Source organism: Panthera leo, chromosome A2 (genome assembly GCF_018350215.1).
Source record: "Panthera leo isolate Ple1 chromosome A2, P.leo_Ple1_pat1.1, whole genome shotgun sequence".
In the NCBI taxonomy this organism is placed as follows: domain Eukaryota; kingdom Metazoa; phylum Chordata; class Mammalia; order Carnivora; family Felidae; genus Panthera; species Panthera leo.
This window is the reverse complement of record NC_056680.1, coordinates 17049388-17066025: the sequence shown is the minus strand read 5'-3', so window position 1 is coordinate 17066025 and position 16638 is coordinate 17049388. Positions and strand designations below refer to the sequence as shown.

Below are 16638 nucleotides of genomic sequence, written 5' to 3'. Positions count from 1 at the left end.
AGAAGCCGCTTGCTCAGCCGCGGATGAATCCGCGGAGGCCGAGGCCCCCCGGGCCCGCCCCGAGGCAGCACCTGGATGAGGTTGGGGTAGAGGCCGGCCATCAGTACGCCCTTCACCAGCTCCTCCTCCTCACTGTACTCGTTGCACTGGGCAGAAGCCAGGGTGCAGTCCGAGGGCTTTCCCACCAGGAAAGCCTCATAAATGTTCTCTGAGAACTGCTTGATGAGTCCTGGGGAGTTGGGGGCGGGTGAGCCTGCGGCCCCCGAAGCCACAAGGCTGGGGGACGACACGCTCCGTGGTGCCTCAGCCAGGGGGGTGTGGGCCGGGAGGGGCTGGAGACGGGGTGAAGCCCACTGACCGTGGATGAAGCGCAGGCTGGGTGCGTACAGCAGGTTCTCCTCCAGGTAGTTCTCCCGGGAGCTGCGGTCCTGCCAGCGCAGCACCTCCTCCCAGCCGGCCACGGCCCGCACGAAGGCCAGGTGGTCGCTGCCACTGTCGTGGCTCAACAGCGCCTTCACCTGGGAGGCAGTGGGAGGGCGCGCCGGGGTCACGGGGGGAGGGCTGGCGGTGGCCGCCTCCTCGGGACAGAAGGTGGGGGTGGGCCGAGAGGAGGAGCAAAGGGCCACGGGACGGGACGGGGCTGGGTCTGACCTTGTCCACCTCCGCCCGGTTCTGCAGGCTACTGCTGAAGGGGTCCCGGGTGAGGCAGGAAACGACCACCAGCAGCGGGTGCAGGCAGCGGAAGATGGCAGCCAGCACTATGGCCTTGGCCAGCCGAGGGTCGGTGGAGATATGGGCCAGGCGCTGCCCCAGGGTGGTCAGGTACTCCCGCTGGTCCAGCACTCCTGCAACAGTTCGGCATCAGGATCGCCCGTGAGAGCCATGCCGTGACCCCCGCCGGGCTGGCCCCGCCACACTCACCGATCTCCTGGAGCAAGATCACGGCCTCGTCCACTGCCTTAATGTTCGGACTGTCCACAGCCTTGGAAAGGAACTCCACTGCCTGCAGCAAGAACCGGACAGAGCCTGCCATGAGCCCGAGTCCCGCCCACGCCTGACCACGTCCAGCCCATGCCCAACCCGCCTCCGGCGCACCGTCTTCTCGGGCATGTGGATTTTGGCTTGTAGCACCAGGTTCTCAAGGGGCGTGCGCAGAATCTCCGGCACTTGGAAAGGGACCATTTTCTCCAGCCGGCTCCGTGGGAATAGGTGGTAGGCAAAGCCTGACTGGCAGCGGCCTGCCCGGCCCCGGCGCTGGATCACATTGGCTCGTGACACCCACACAGTCTCCAGGCAGGACACCTGGGGGAGGGGGTGGGTGAGCGGCGACACAGATGCCAATGCGCCTTCCTCAGTGCTCCCCCACGTCTGGCCTTCACCTCACTTAACCCCTCAATGGCCCCCCCAACAGGGACACCGAGAGCCCATGAGTGTGGCTTCCTTCAGACACACAGGGCAGCTCCAAGGCCCATCTGGGCTGGGGGCCACCTTGGAACTTGTCGTTCTTCCCCCAGGGGCTGGCTAGGCCCAGGAGATGGGTGCCACCTTGGTCTTCAGGTCATAGCGTTCCTCCTTGTGCAGACCGCTGTCCACCACGTGCACAATGTCATTGACTGTAATTGAGGTCTCCGCGATATTGGTGGCCAAGACGATCTTGCGCACCCCAACTGGCGGCTGCTGAAATATGGCCTTCTGGTCCATCATGGGGATGTTGGAGTGCACTGGTGGGCAGCAAGAACACGCTGGTTATGGGCACTGCTCCTGCTCCCTGTGATGAGGGCACAGGGCAAGGATTTTGACCCCATTTTGATGAAACTGAGGCCCAGATCAAGAATACGCCCAGTAAAAGTAGAAAAACCAACAAAATTAGGGCAGCCTGGTCAGAAACCCAGGCCCCTCGAGTCCCAGTTGGGTCAGTCCCCAGGACAGAGGGCAAGACTGGTGTGTGAGGGCAGAAGGCCTCACATGCATGCTCTCACCTGGCAGGATCAGGTACTTGCTCTCGTGCATGCCCAGGGCCTCCTGGAGGCGTTGCTGCACTCCTTTGATCTCCTGCCACCCAGGCAGGAAGCAGAGGATCCCACCTGTAAAGGGGCCCTGCAGGCATGAGCTGTCACTCTCCGGCAAGTGGAGGTCAGGGTGGGGCCGGGGCAGAGGGGAAAGCACCCACCTGGTTCCCCTCGGGCATCAATGTGCAGAACCAGGTCCGTCACGAGGTCCAAGTCAAGTGCACATTCATCCTCAGACTAGGTTGGGGGAAGACAGGCCACAGTCACAGCCCCAGGGAAGGACACAGTCACTCTGTGACTCAGTGAGGCCCAGGCACTCAACCTGTCACCTCCAACCCTCACCACACCCTTGCCCAGAAGCCCCCCTCCTGCCGCCCCCACCCCCCCCCACCCCCATCATTTCATTTCTACCAAGGAAACAAGCTCGGGAGCGTTAACTCACCCTAGGCCACCAAGCCACAGGGACAGGGAGGAGGGGAATCCAGAGGGAAGGCCGGGGAGGGCTGGGGCAGGCACGTCCCCTCACCTCGTGGTGCCGGTGCCGGTGCGGGTACTGGTGCTTGCCCAGCTTGGCCAGAATGTCCTCCAGGTAGTGCTCCTTGACGGGGTACATGAAGCCTGGCACCTTGATGACAGGGCAGCCACCAAAGTAGCGGGAGAAGCGCTCGTTATCGCCCGTGGCGCTCATGAGCACCAGCCGCAGGGCCGGGTTGAGCCGCTGCAGGCCCTTGAGCAAAATAAGCAGGAAGTCTGTATTCACGTCCCGCTCATGGACCTCGTCCACGATGACATGGCTCACGCCCTCCAGGCTGGGGTTGCTCTGCAGCTTCCGCAGCAGGATGCCCACGGTGCAGAAGAGCAAGGCCCCGCCTCGGGCCGGGGGCTTGCTTTCCAACCGCACCTGGAAGCCCACGTTCCGGCGCAGAGAGGGGCCCAGTTCGTGGCTGACCCGCTGTGCCACCGACACAGCGGAGATGCGGCGCGGCTGGGTGATGATCACATTGCAGCGGGCACCGCGGCCCTCGGTCACATAGCGCTCTAGCAGCAGCTGGGGGATGCGTGTGGTCTTTCCACAGCCCGTGTCCCCAGAGATGACCACCACCGGGTGCTGCTCAATGGCATTGAGGATTGTGTCCCGATGCGGGTCCACAGGGAGCTGGGGGGCCTCCTGCCAGACTGGCCCTCGCCGCCGCCACAGCTCCAGCAAGTTCTGGCTCAGACGGACCTCCTCTGCTTCTGACAGGGGCACGTAGGGCTTGCCTGTGATAGGGTCACTCAGGGGCCCCGAGTCCTTGCCCAAGGGCAAGACGTCATCACTCTGCAGCCGGAGTTCTGGGGTGATCCATGAACTATCCACAGGGTACTGCAGGATGGGAGAAGCAAGCAAAATGGTGAGACAGATACCGTCTTCCTCATTCACTCACAAGCCCTGCCACACAATTCACCTGGGCCAGACGCCATGGCCCAGCCCGCTGGCCGGCAAACTCAGTACACGACTGCCCAAGGACTCTCATGGGCAGGACTGGGCTACTCAGGGCATGGGTGCTCCCACACTCCAACCTCCTCAGGGAAAACGGGGAGTCACTCCTGCCGGTTGCAGGTAGAGACTCAGTGCAGGGAAGACTGAGGTGGGGGTGGGTTGCAGAAGGGGTTCTGGTTCTCTTACATGGTTCAGGAAGGTTTCTATCTTGCGGAGGATGGGCTCAGGCACCTGGATGGTACACGGCCGGCGCTGGGTCTCACCCAGCTCACGCAAGGAGGCCAGGTTATACATGGCGTGGGTGAGCGGCTCGTTGTTGCGGTCCACCAGGCCCAGGCTCTGCAGGGGGGGGGAAGGGGGGACACTACAGGTTGATCTACGCCCCTGCCTCTCCAGAACGGGCCCAGACAGGCTCAGAAGCTTGAGAGAAATTGTGCAGAGCAACCTCTTTCCTAAGAGATTTTGCTTTTAAGTGGATGTTGTGCAGAAAAGAGGAATTCCAGGAAAATGTAACTCTTCACCCCTGCCCCAAAACTAGTAAAAATCAATTCAAGAAAAGTAAGACTGGACCTGCTTGAGAGGAATACCCCTCAGAAAGTTCTCCTTGAGCAGCCAGGGGCCCCACAACAGCCCAATCTCACCTCTATGAATTCCCAACATGGACACCTCAGCCAGGCAGGCCAGGCCCTTAATGACCCCATCACGACCTCACGAGCACCCTCTGTGTTCACTGCCTCCAAAGCACACCCCGCCCCCCCGCGACCTTTCCGTTCCAGCTGCCGCGCCACCCCATCTCCACAATACCCTTTCTATCCGTGACCCCTTTACATGAATGTACATAGAATTTCTTGGAAATGTCTACTCATACAACTCAATGAACACTGCATCTTATTTCCCTACATGTCCAAAGCCACCTCATCAGACATAAAACAAGGCATCCCAACACTTCAGGCAAGTGTGCAAAACCAGTCTTTTTCCCTAGTCTCATGTTCCTGTCACCTGTAACATCAGGATTCTACTCGCCCTCTGAAGCTCAGATCAAATACTCCCTCCTTCAAGCCTGCCCCCACAGGGCCTGATCTCTTTCCTCTGGCTTCCCGGCAGGTCTCAAAAACAAGGATCTAGTCCCTGGACCCACTCGGCCACCTCACTCCAGGAAAGGCCTGAGAGTTTACCTGTGGCCTCTGACAAGCGGCCAGCAGCGGGAGCACCGTTGCCAACCGGGAGCCAGCTCCTTTCCGAGACAGGGCTGTCCCATGCCGAGAGCCTCCTGATCCTCAGTTACCTGTATCTGTCAAGTTAAAATTCAGACCTCTGAAAAGTTCTACCGATTAGCCCCAGTTTGGTCTCCTGAGCCACAGGCATCTGTATCTCTCCCTCTCCTATTCTCTGGGCTCTCATTCAGAAACGGGGTTCCCAGAGCCGAACACACACCAACGGTATATCTGACCAGAGCAAAGCAGGCCCTCCTTGCTCTCTTCCTCTGCAAACTAAACCTGTACTGGGGTACCTGGTGGCTCAGTCGGTTAAGCGTCCAAATGCAGCTCAGGTCATGATCTCGCGGTTCGGGAGTTCAAGCCCCACATCGGGCTCTGTGCTGACAGCTCAGAGCCTGGAGCCTGCTTCGGATTCTGTGTCTCCCGCTCTCTCTGCCCCTCCCCCACTCATGCTCTGTCTCTCTCAAAAATAAACATTTTTTAAAAATTAAAAACAAAAACAAAAACACCTAAACCTGTACTGATGTGGGTTCAGATCCCCCACTTCTCCAGCAGGCACGGTAGCGATGGCTCCTACTGCTGGGCACAGCTGGCCTCCGAGGCCTCTCCAAGGGAACTGCCCACTGGAGGCCCCACTGTGCACAACTTGGGGTTAAATGAATCTCCAATCTCCATCCCACATAAACATCTTATTACTCGTTTCGCCCACAAAGCCCAGATAACTAAGATCTCTCTAGACGCCAAGACTGCCGCTTGGCACAGCACCATTCCTCCTGCTTTTTGCTGTTCACAGCAACAGGCACGTCCCCTCCCGGGTTCACCCGGCTTTGGGCAACAACACCAAAAAGGCTGAGCTCGCAGGCAAAGCACCTTCTGAGAGAGTGAGGGATTCCTAGAAACAGCAGTCGTGTGGTCAGAGAAGCAAGGCTTGGACACCAGATGCTATTGTGCTCAGGCTTTCAAAGGCCTAGTGTGGTGGGTTTCATTTCCTGGAGACTTGGGCCAATTTGCCAAGGGTAGGGGAGCTCTAAGATCTCCCATGCCTCACACCACGGACCCGCCTGGACTCACCTTCAGTTTCTTGCAGGCCAGGGCTGCTGCCTTATTCTCAGCCTCCGCTTTGCGGCGCCCTTTGGCGACAAAGGTCATGGGACAGGGCCAAAGCAGAGTGAGGGTAGACAGCTTGGTCTTGGTGCCCACGGTATGAAACTGCATGAGGTTCTACGCGGAAGGCGAGAGAGATGATTATGGAAAGACAGAGAATGCATCCTCAGAATGCCAAAGAACCCAGTCATGGAATTAACCCCCATCTTAGCAGGTGCCAAACATCAGCCACGCGAGATGGGCCAATGTACAGGCAGAAGGAAGCCCCTCTAGGGCTGCAGATCCCTAGGCCTGGGCTGGCTTCTCTGGCCATCCTGTGGTTTCAGAGAAGAAGACAGCCTCTGGACAATGCCGCCACCCACCCTCCTAGCCTAGTGTGCTCTCAGCACCTTTGAAGACAACAGGGATGGTGGCAGCTGTGGGGTGAGCAGTCGGCATGAGCCAGAACCAGGCACATCCTGGGGGTGCGTGAAGGCCTTACCCCTGGAGAGAAGCTGTGCTTACTGAAGCCCTGAGCCCGGACACAGAGATGAAATTCATGCCTCGGCAAGACAGCGCCACACACCCCCCACTCCTCCCAGCCACCCTGGACCAAGCTTGGGTCTCCGGCTCCCGCGGCACCAGCCCACCCGGAGCTCCTACACCGATGTCTATTCCGTCCTGACTGCTTCACACTCCTCACAGGCCAAGAACCCCAGACCCCTGACTGGCCTAGGTACGGGCTGAAGGTACAGGTATCCTCCACCATCACACATACCTGTAGCTTCCCTCCGACCTGGCCCCGGGGAAAAGCACACACAACCAAGCCAGCTCCCCACCCCACACGTTCCAGGATACCCAACTCACCTTAGCTGTGGAGGACGATGTTGCTATCTGAATCACTTTGGCCAGAAGGTTCTTGGGAAGTGGAAACTGGGTCAGAGCCCTAATAGCACTGTCGTCGTCTGTCATTTCAAAGGAACCCCCCCTGGGAGGACCAAAAGTTTAGGTGAAAAAGCTCTATCTCTTCCCAGGCCAATTTCCCCTCAGGCTCTGAGGCCCACGGGGGCAGGACACTGCAGTGGGAGGCATGGAAAAGATGGCAGGCCAGGCATCTTCGCTCAGCATGTGATCCTCTCAGAAACACAGCATGACTGACGCCCCCTCAGTTTCCCCAAACGGATAATTGGGGACAGGGGGCAGGGGCCCAGGGGCAGAGTAGTGGCTGGGACTTGGAGGGACCCAAGTATGAGCTGGACGGAGGGTCCACACTGCCGTTTTGCACGAGCCCAGCCACGCCGTACAAGACCGCTTTCCCCAGGAATGGCAGATGTACCAATGAACAATGGGACTCACAGGCTGAGGTGTAGCGGGGGCCCTCCCATCTCCGAGAAGGCTCCCAGGGAACATCTCCCATCCCCGCGTCAAGGCGCAGCCAGCTTCCCTGCATCCCCCACGTCCAGCTCTACCTCGAGTCCCTGAGTGGGGTGTGGGAGTCCTGCTGGGCCATGGACAGGAAGTCGGTGACATCAATGGTCCCCTCTTCTAGCTCTTCCTCCTCATCCTCCTCTTCCTCCCGGCCCAAGGAGCGGGACAGGCCCCCAGGTCCCCCTGGCCGGATGCTCTCGGGATTCAGCTGCCGCCAGGAAGTAGGTGGCATGGTGGGTTCTGGGCGCCACCAGCTGTCAGCCGGAGAGCCAAAGCGATCGGCTAGCACACGATATTTGGCTGCATCAAACAGCTCGTTTCGGGGACCCAGCAGGCCCCAGCCCTGGGGGGTGGGGGCAAAAGGCATGTCGTGAGGGTCCATTCTCACACCTCAGTCCGCCCAGAACCTGCTCCCTTACGCTAAAAGTCCCCTATGCAGGAGCCAAGCCCCTTTGTACCTGTCTGCCTGCTTCAGCCCCAGGTCCAAGACTAGACATCAAGAGGGCCCTTAACATGTCCAGCACTGAGGGTGCCTGGGTGGCTCAGTCGGTTTAGCGTCTGACTTTTGGTTTCAGCTCAGGTCATGATCTCATAGTTCATGTGTTTGAGCCCCCACGCCGGGCTCTGTGCCAACAGTGCAGAACCTGCTTGAAATTCTCTCTCTCCCTCTCTGACTATCCTCCACTTGTTCTCTCAAAATAAATAAATACACTTTAAAAAAAAAAAAAAAAAAAGTCTAGCTCCGAAGGGGTGCCTGAGTGGCTTAGCTGATTCAGCATCCAATGACTTGATTTTGGCTCAGGTCAAATCAAAATCTCATGGTTTGGGAGTCCGAGCCTTGAGTCAAACTCTATGCTATCAGAGCCGAGCCTGTTTGGGATTCTGTCTCTCCCTCTCTCTGCACCTCCCTCCCCTTAAGATAAACAAACAAGTCTAGCTCTGACACATGAAAAAGACAAAGTAAGCTCTTACACCTATTAAACAAAAAACTGAAGGGAGAAAAAACCCCCAGGGAATGGGGAAGCAGATGCATTCACAAAGTGATCCAAAAAGCTTCAGTGAATATAGCAGTTAGGGAAAATGGAGCCCACACCACAAAGCAGATCTATCCCTGACATAAGAATCCTACGCTAAGAATGTATTCTAGAAATAACCTGGGATGCTTATAAAGCCATTCATGCAAAATCCATTGTTTTGAAATATAGCTTTATTCTTTTCTAGACAGAGTACCAAATAAAACATGCTGACTCTCTAGCACATACGAAGCAACACGCTGGTTACCCTGAGCACCATTAGAAGAGATGAAACCTGGTCCCTGCCCCCAAGAAACAGAATCCACGAGGCAGAACAGAAATGCAGATGACCAGGGTCTAAGGAACCACAAAGTGAGAAGCTAGATGAACACAGTTAACAGAATTCCAATCAAAGTCTGGATAAGCTTCTTGCACGCTTGACAAGCACACACTCAGTCACCTCTGTGTTGCTGGCAACTGGCACCAAGCACAAGAGCAATGCTCGATGATCTGGTTTGGGGGGGAAGGAAAGAGCCAGTGGATGTGAGTATAGATACTGGGGAACGAAAAGGCTGGGTGCCGCAGAGCACATAAAGGACTCCTATAACAACAAAAACACTCCGATTAAACAACAGGCAAAGAACTTCAACAGGCATTTCTCCAAAAAAGGTAGACAAACGGTCAACAGCACAAGCAAAGCATTCTCAAAAACTACAGCTCTCTGCAGCATGGCATAAAATGATACCTACAGGCACAAATCCTCAAAATGTGCTCCCTCCTGATCAAGGTACATTTGGGGGAAGAATTCCCCCAGAGAAGCAATCACTGTATTTTTGACCGTGGAACTTAGTTTTCCACAAACTCCTCGTCAGCATGGTTTCATATTGCTCTAGGGCATTTGCAACATTTTTAACTTCATCGGGTCAAAAAGAGTGTATGAAAGCAGTCCCTTCCCTTCCCCCAGTAATGTCTCAGAAGGAGGCCCCACCTGGCCCAAGTGCAGCTCCCTGAAATTTGTAGCTGTGCGTTTCTCAAGGGGAAGACATACAAAGGATACGGTGAGGGAATATGTTTATGGCAGCTGTGAAGAGCCGACATACCGCTCTTCTGACAGGGACAACTGGAGATGGAAAAGCAAACACTGCCTTTTGCTGCATTCTGTCCTTTTTAGCTAACCTATACGATGTTTTACATACTGGGAAAACAGTGTGCGGTTAACACAAATATAGGAATTTACCTTAAAAAAAAAGAGAGAGACAGAGAGAAAAGGTGATTAACATCAGTACTCATTACGGAAATGCAAACCAAAACCATGAGATACCACCTCGCACCCATTAGGGAAAACAACAGACAGTGCTGGTGACGATGAGGAGAGACTGGAGTCCTCGTGCGCCGCTGGTGGGAATGTGACATGTTACGGCTACCGTGAAGACGGTATGGCACTTCCTCCACCTGGACTACCATACTACACAGCATACCATGCTACATGCTACACACATACCATATTACCATACCACCGTACGATCCAGCAACTGAAAGCCACGTCCCGAAGAGATTATTTGGACACTCAGGTTCACAGAAGCATTATTCACAATAACCAAAAGGTGGAAACAACCAGAGAGGCCCTTTGATGGATAAATGAATACACAGAGTCTGGTATATCCCTCCGATGGAGTATTATGCAGCCTTCAACGGGAGGGGATTCTGACACAGGCTGCACGGACGGGCCTTGAGCTCACTATGCGAACTACGATAAGCTAGTCACAGAGACAAATACCGTACGATTCCACTGGTGTGAGGATATGAAGTCTCTGATGGAGTCACATTCACAGAAACAGGCAGTAGAATGGTGGCTGACAGGGGCTGAGGGGGCAGGGAACAGGCGTTTATTGTTTAATGAGTATGGAGTTTCAGTTTTACAAGGCGACAAAGTTCTGGAGATTGGCTGCATGAGGTTTAATACTACTGGAGCGTTCACTAAAAAACGGTCCAGACGGTACATTTTATATTTTGTGTAACTTACCACAATTCAACAAACGTATATGCAAAAAAGAGGCTATGAGCTGAGCGTAGATCGGGAACAGAGAAAGGGCTGGGAGGAGAGAAACGTGACCATGACTTGCTGCATATAGGCTGCCTTCAACATCCAGAGAAGGATTTCTCACCCTCAGCATTACTGACATCTGGGGCCAGGTAATTCTGTTGTAGGGGCCATGCTGTGCATCCCCGGCTTCATGCCGGTAGCACTCCTCCGGTTGTGGCCACCAAAAATGTCTCCACACATTCCCAAATGTCCACGGCAGTCAAAATCACCCTCCCCGCAGGAGAGATTCCTGGAGGTAGAGCTGCTCGGAGAGATGGAGGTGTCTGAGAAATTCGGCAATGAGGCTGGCTGAACCTCTAAGAGACAAGCTTTCCCCCGGGAAGAAGGGACAGAGAAAAAAGAAATGTTCACAGAGGGTAGGAAAGGAAGAGGAGCCTGTAGTGACCCAGAGAGGAGGAGAGGGAGGAGTAATCCAGGGGCTGAGGAAGCTATGCCTGAAACATTTGAGCAAAGCGAGAACTGTGAAAGGCTGGCCTGGCAGAGCACTGTTCCAGTCCATCAACAATCGCCTGGTGACCACTGCTATTTGTCACGCACTATGGGGAAAAGGCAACCAGCAAACAGGACAAGGGCCACAACAATGCAGTGGAAAAAATGCAAGCCATGGGCACAGAAAGCTGTGTGCTTTCTGGAAACCATGGGAGCGGGGCTGACGGGAGGGATCAGGACACTGAAGTATGCGTGAAGCCCACTGAAAAGGCTCAAGAGGAAGGATCCGAAAATTAAATGAAAGGACGGGAGAGGGGATGAAGAAGACACAGAAAGGGGATACAGAAAAGAGAAGGGTGGTGTGGGGGGCCAAGGCTGGGAAGAGGGCCTTTCCTCCTCAGATGCAGGAAGGAAGGAGGGATGGCAAAGGCCTAGGGATTCAGTGGGAGAGAATCTGAAGGAATATGCATTCTACAGCTTTGTCCTCACTGGAGCAGAAATGAAGACTGAGGAGCCTAAGGAAGAGCAATGGTTGGCGCAGCCACAGAGGAAGCCAAGTAGGGATGGACAGAAAGGCTGGCAGGCAACACTGAAAGTCTAGTTAAATACCAGGTAACCAAGAACCTAAAAGCGGCCCATGCCCGACCACCAGGAAGTGAGGGTAGCAACAACCATGCTTCCATTACAAGTAAGAGAGAATTGTGTGGGTGCAGCGAAAACACACACGAAATAACGCGAAGTATAGCTCTGCTGCTGTACAAAGGGAGTATTTTTCATAAAGAGTTCTCCTGTGTTTTCTGAAACCACAGGAGGTAGGTAACCACAGAGGCAAAAAAAACAAACCAAACCAGCAAATATTCCCTTGCTGGCTGCGCAGCAAGGAAAGAACCACAAGGTGGGAAGGACGGGTGAGTGAGTGAACACTGTCAGCTTCCACCTACATGCACGTGGCACCAGAAAGACCATCAGAGCCAGGGGCAAGGAATTTCCCAGGGTGGATGGAGGTCTGCCTGGCTTTTGCTAGGGAAGGGTCACCTTGAACAGCTGGCAGGCCGCGGCTGCAGCCTGTCGCTCAGCGTCGATCTTCTTGCTGCCATAGCCTTCTACCTCCACGCTCTTGGGCCACTTTATGTGGAGGGTGACTTTCTGGGAAAGAGAAGAGAGAATGAGGATGGTCGCCTTTCCAGACTGCAGAGCTGCTGTAAATCACACGGAGTGCGAATGGCACAGCTGTGGGCCTGCGGGCAGCAGAGCCGAGTGCAGGCAGCACCCCACGCCCATGGCTAACCCCCGTGAGGCTCTAACCTTCCCGTCCTCAAGCCGTTCATCCCACCTCAAGATGTTTGGCTTCTTCAAAGTGCCATGTTCTAGCCAGAGAGCAAGGTGGGACCCATCTTTATTGTTAAAAATCTTCATTCAGAATGGTTTGCCTGCATGCTTCTGTGGGTCCCAGGACCTACAAGACTCTAGGAACAGGAATTTTTATCAACTCTAACCCTCTGCAGTCCCAGTTAGTCAACAGGGGACCAAAACCAGGGATCAGTACAGAGGCCTGACACACACAAGATGAGAACAGACTCCTCACCTCACCTGCCCTGAGTTCCCCCTTCTCTAAACCAGGCTCTTTTTCAAACCTAGCTTTGCTTTGAGATTCTCTGCTGACCATGTACAATTAGCAAAACCCACTCTATGGCCTCCTTGACAAAGAAACCTGAGGGAGAAGACGGCAGCCAGCTTCCTTCCTGAGAGTCAGACCAACACGTCTCCCAACCACCAGTGAGTTACCTTTTTCTTCGGTCCATTCGTGTGCACGTAGACCAATTTGTCTTTTGCATGTGAGATGCCGAGGGCTCTTCCAATTACACTGTTGAGAAGGTTTTTGGGCTGTGGGAACTCTTTTAATAGGTCCCTAGAAGCTAAGAAAATAAGAACAAAAGCATTATCGTTTTTTTTCTTTTAAAAAACCCATGGGGTGCGTATCAGGACAACCCTGGGCTGGATACTGAGGATGTTGGCTTGTGACCCCAAACCACCCGGGAGCATCTTGGAGAAGGAGGAACGGCTTCATGGTTTTCAGGGACAGTGCGTGACCAGACCCACTTGCACAACCGTTTCCAGAAGAAAGACCAGTGAGCCACACACCACAGAGGAGAACCAGCCAGCATCCTCTTCCCCACAAGCTCCTGATTTAACATATCAGCTACAGAAGCCTAGGTGGCAACACATCCCCCTCGTCTGATGTCTCGAAGAAGGTACCGAACAAAAAATGAAACAAAAATCCACCACACACACAAACTGGAGATAAGACAATGCGAGGCCCCTCCTAAAACAAAAGACACACAAAGTCTGAACACCAGGCCCCAGCCCTCAACTGTACCTCGGCACCTTGCGAAAGGCCTCTGAGAGCCAGATTATGTGTAAGGATATTGATCAGAGGTCTCCACAACCAAGACCTCTGCATAAGCTATTCCTCCCCCAAGTTCACTGGAGTCAAGTGGAGGCAGGATGCAGCAGGCATCATGAGAAGTACCTCGCTTGTTTTTCACTTGTACTTTGGATCAATCCCAGAGCGCAAATGGGTGAGATGTCCAACTAGAAGCAGCTTGTGCCAGACACCAGGCTTAGCTGGGAGTGGCTAAAATCAGAAGTAAGGGCCCCAAAGCACCAAAGTGGCCCTTCGAGAGATGCAGGGTCAGAGACTGGCAGAGGTGACAGGAAGCCTTCTCGTTCTCCACCCACAGTCTCTGGTGTTATATTCAGCTTTAAACCAGCCCCCAAAAGAAACTTTGTTCATGTGCACCTGCATGCATCAGTCATAAATCACCTAGGGACAGTTTTCAGAGCAAGTGGCCACCCTGATCCTCATCAGACACTTAGGAATGGTGGTGATGTTGGGGAAGCCACTGTATTTTGACAAAGCTCCTCCAGGAGTTCTGATGTAATTCTATTCCTGAGCTGAGACTGTTTCCTTGCAGCAGATGACTGTGACAACTGGCCATGAGGGAGAATTCTGCCTGACCCTGCATCCCTCTAAAGAACTTATAAAGCAACCGAGATTCAAGCGTTCAGACCGCTATTTAAATAGGCTCAAAGGGGTTCCCACAGAGGGACCCAAAGTTAAGAGGCCCGCCAGACCCCCAGGCACAACAGATGCGCACTGGTGCCCCCTCCAGCTCTACAGGGCCAGAGGAGGCTGGCTCTCTCTATCCATCGCTGCTAGGCAGGGATGCTCTCACCAGTCTCATTCCTGGGCTATTCAGGAGACACAGCGATGGGAATCGTTCGGTCTCTACCTCAGGTCCTCAAGTACCAAGTGTATTTTGGGTTCTTTCTCACATTGGTGAGCGTGTGCTTACCCTCGATGTTCTAACCCTTGACCACCCATTCGGGCGAGAGACGGACGTTCTCCTCTTTTTCCCCACGCCCTCCAGGTACCGCGCCTCTCACCTATTCATGCCAGGTGCAGGCGCTCCAATCCCCGAACCTCCGCGCCAGGGGTCCGTTTGGGCCTGTGCCACACTGAGCTTTACAACAGCAGCACTGCAGCCCGCCAGCGGCCGGCGGTCTCGGCCCCTAGCGGAGAGGGGCCCCGGCCCACCAAGCCTGACCCCGGCCCGCGCCCCCCAGCTCTGCAAGCCCCGGGAGCCAAGGGCGTCGCGGCCCGACCGCCCCCGCCCTCACCGTTCACCATGCTTCCGTCGCCTTCCCCGGGCCCGCTGGGGGCCACCCCTGCCTCGGCCTCGGCGGCCTCCTTCGTGTGATCGGGGCGGGCGCAGCCTGACGACAGGCCGCGTGAGCGTCCCTGTCGCCCGGCGGCGCGGGGACCCGGCGGTCGCAGGCGCGGAGCGACGCCGGCAGCCAGCGCCATAAACCTCCTGGCGGCCGCCATCGCGCTCCCGCCGGCCCCCGCGGGCGCGGAGCCCTGCAAGGATGGGGCGGGAGCGTGGGAGCAGCGACCCGAACGCCCCCTGGCGGCCGGGAGGACCGGCGGTGGGGGCCGGCGGAGGCGTTCTCGGAGCCCGCGCTCCCCGCCCACTCAGCCGCGCCCGTGGGCAGCCTGGGACCGCGGGCACCCAGCTGAATTCACTCTCCCGTTAAACGCAAACGCACAGGCTCGTTGTCTGAATCGGGGGCAGGGAGACGTAAGGGGGCTTTTTGGGAAAAGTTCAGGCCTTAGCTCAACATCCATCCAAGGAGATGAACTCCCAAGTTCCTTCTAGGTCCCGCCCACTGCTCATAAATACCTCTCACGTGCCCTGACAAACTGGCTTGCACTCCAGACCTAAGAGTGAGGATAACTGCGAAACCAGGGCACCCCCATCTCATTTAATAATGGCTTACAAAGTAACCCTGATGGAGAATCCGGATCCAGGACAGGCAAGACCTCTTTAACATAAGACCAGTTTTAATCCCAGGGCTGGAGTCAAAGTGAAAAATACCAGACTTGGAAAACGTGGCCAAGAACTGAGATGGTCCAGCAGTGCGAGTCTGAGGCTGCTGTTTTTTTACTTGTTTGAAAGCCAAATGGAATTGTTTCCAAACTACAATGCCTGGGTTCTAGCCAGGCTCGTTCCCCTTCTGCCTCGTATGGCACTGAGGAACAGAGATTTGGCTCGGCTAGGAATGACACAGAATCTGCATGTTGGGGCAGTGACAGTGACAGGGAGGGGCTTAGTTAGAGGCTGGCAGTGCAGCTGGGGATAAGCTGCGAGGGCTGGGTTTGTTTGTTTGTTTGTTTTATAATTCTAGATCTGACTCTGATGACTCCTGGAGAGCTTGTGAAAACATTACTGGAAGCCACCCCCCCCCCCCAAGGTTTCTTATTCATTAGGTCTGTAGTGTGGCCCAAGAATCTGCATTTTTAACAAGTTCCCAGATGATAATGAGACTACAGGTCTGAGACCACAATTGGAATTGCTGGCCTGTGTCAAGAACATGGGATTTAAGTCTTAATATTTGTGCTTAGTCCAACCTCTGCCACTTGCCAGCTGTGAACCTTGGGCAATTTCATCAGTTGGGAAAATGAGGACATAGTTGCTCTACTCATTTGGTATGGCTCTGGTCAGGATGAAATGGGAATGTCTGGAAGGCGGCTCTGCACAGTGCTCTAGAGAAGTCCCTCCACTGAGGTCTGAGACAAGAGAGGACAGATCCCTTAAAGACAGACCCAGGGCAGGGTGGGGCAGCTTCAACTCCAGTTCCTCCCTTCCCTCCTCAGAGAGCTTCTAGCAGGAAAGGGGCAAAGGGGAAGGTGGCCTTGGCAGCAGTGGGCTGACCTCACAAGGGGACACCACCATCTGTATCAAACACCCCTATCTAGATCACCTACATTGAGGTGGCAAGACTGTTGGGGCAGAATACAGTTCTACAATTGCTTTGAATTTGGGCAAGTGGCACTCTAATTTGCCAAAAGCCAAGGCATCCACCCAGCTTCAGGATAGTTTTCAAGGACTATTATCAGCCCAAATTCCCTCAAAAGAATCGAGAGGCTTACCAAGACTGGTCATGGCATTAGGGGCTGAGGCCAAATTTTGAAAACTGTGGTATCTGAAAGCTGAAGGAAACAAAAGTCTAGACAGAAAGACATTCCCTGACCCCCCCGCCCTCCCTCCCCGCCAACACACACCTGAAAGCAGGCCCTGGGCCCATCATGGTGCTTCATTCAGCAGGCCCTCAGTATAGCACTCTGACAGCCACTTGGGCTGAGGTCAGAATGCTATGATTTCTTGGATCTGCTCCCAAAGGGGCCAAAGTGGAGGGAGAGACACCCTGTTCAACCAGGGTGATAAGTGCATGGGTGGGCCAGGGGGGTGTTACTATACTATTTTATCTATTTCAAAAAACATATTTCAAACAGATGTTTGAAATTTTATGT

General features: G+C 54.8%; 1 protein-coding gene across 8 annotated transcripts in view; it reads right to left on the bottom strand.

Annotated features, from left to right (window-relative positions):
• The window catches only part of DHX30 (DExH-box helicase 30), a 30232-nt gene that overhangs the window by 795 nt on the left and 12799 nt on the right, over positions 1-16638 (bottom strand). For 3 of the 8 annotated variants that reach the window (XM_042929196.1, XM_042929199.1, XM_042929197.1), the window contains 15 exons: positions 12549-12679; positions 11799-11909; positions 7259-7560; positions 6657-6777; positions 5778-5927; positions 3676-3828; positions 2536-3372; positions 2171-2246; positions 1980-2084; positions 1546-1721; positions 1096-1302; positions 922-1003; positions 652-845; positions 359-518; positions 72-229 (listed from right to left, as the gene is read on the bottom strand). In XM_042929196.1, the coding sequence (XP_042785130.1) occupies positions 72-229; positions 359-518; positions 652-845; positions 922-1003; positions 1096-1302; positions 1546-1721; positions 1980-2084; positions 2171-2246; positions 2536-3372; positions 3676-3828; positions 5778-5927; positions 6657-6777; positions 7259-7560; positions 11799-11909; positions 12549-12679 (2963 nt within the window). Of the gene's footprint in view, positions 1-71; positions 230-358; positions 519-651; positions 846-921; positions 1004-1095; positions 1303-1545; positions 1722-1979; positions 2085-2170; positions 2247-2535; positions 3373-3675; positions 3829-5777; positions 5928-6656; positions 6778-7258; positions 7561-11798; positions 11910-12548; positions 12680-14444; positions 14658-16257; positions 16335-16389; positions 16482-16638 lie in introns of those variants that run through there. The other 5 variants (XM_042929200.1, XM_042929201.1, XM_042929202.1 and 2 more) reach the window with 5 other exon arrangements.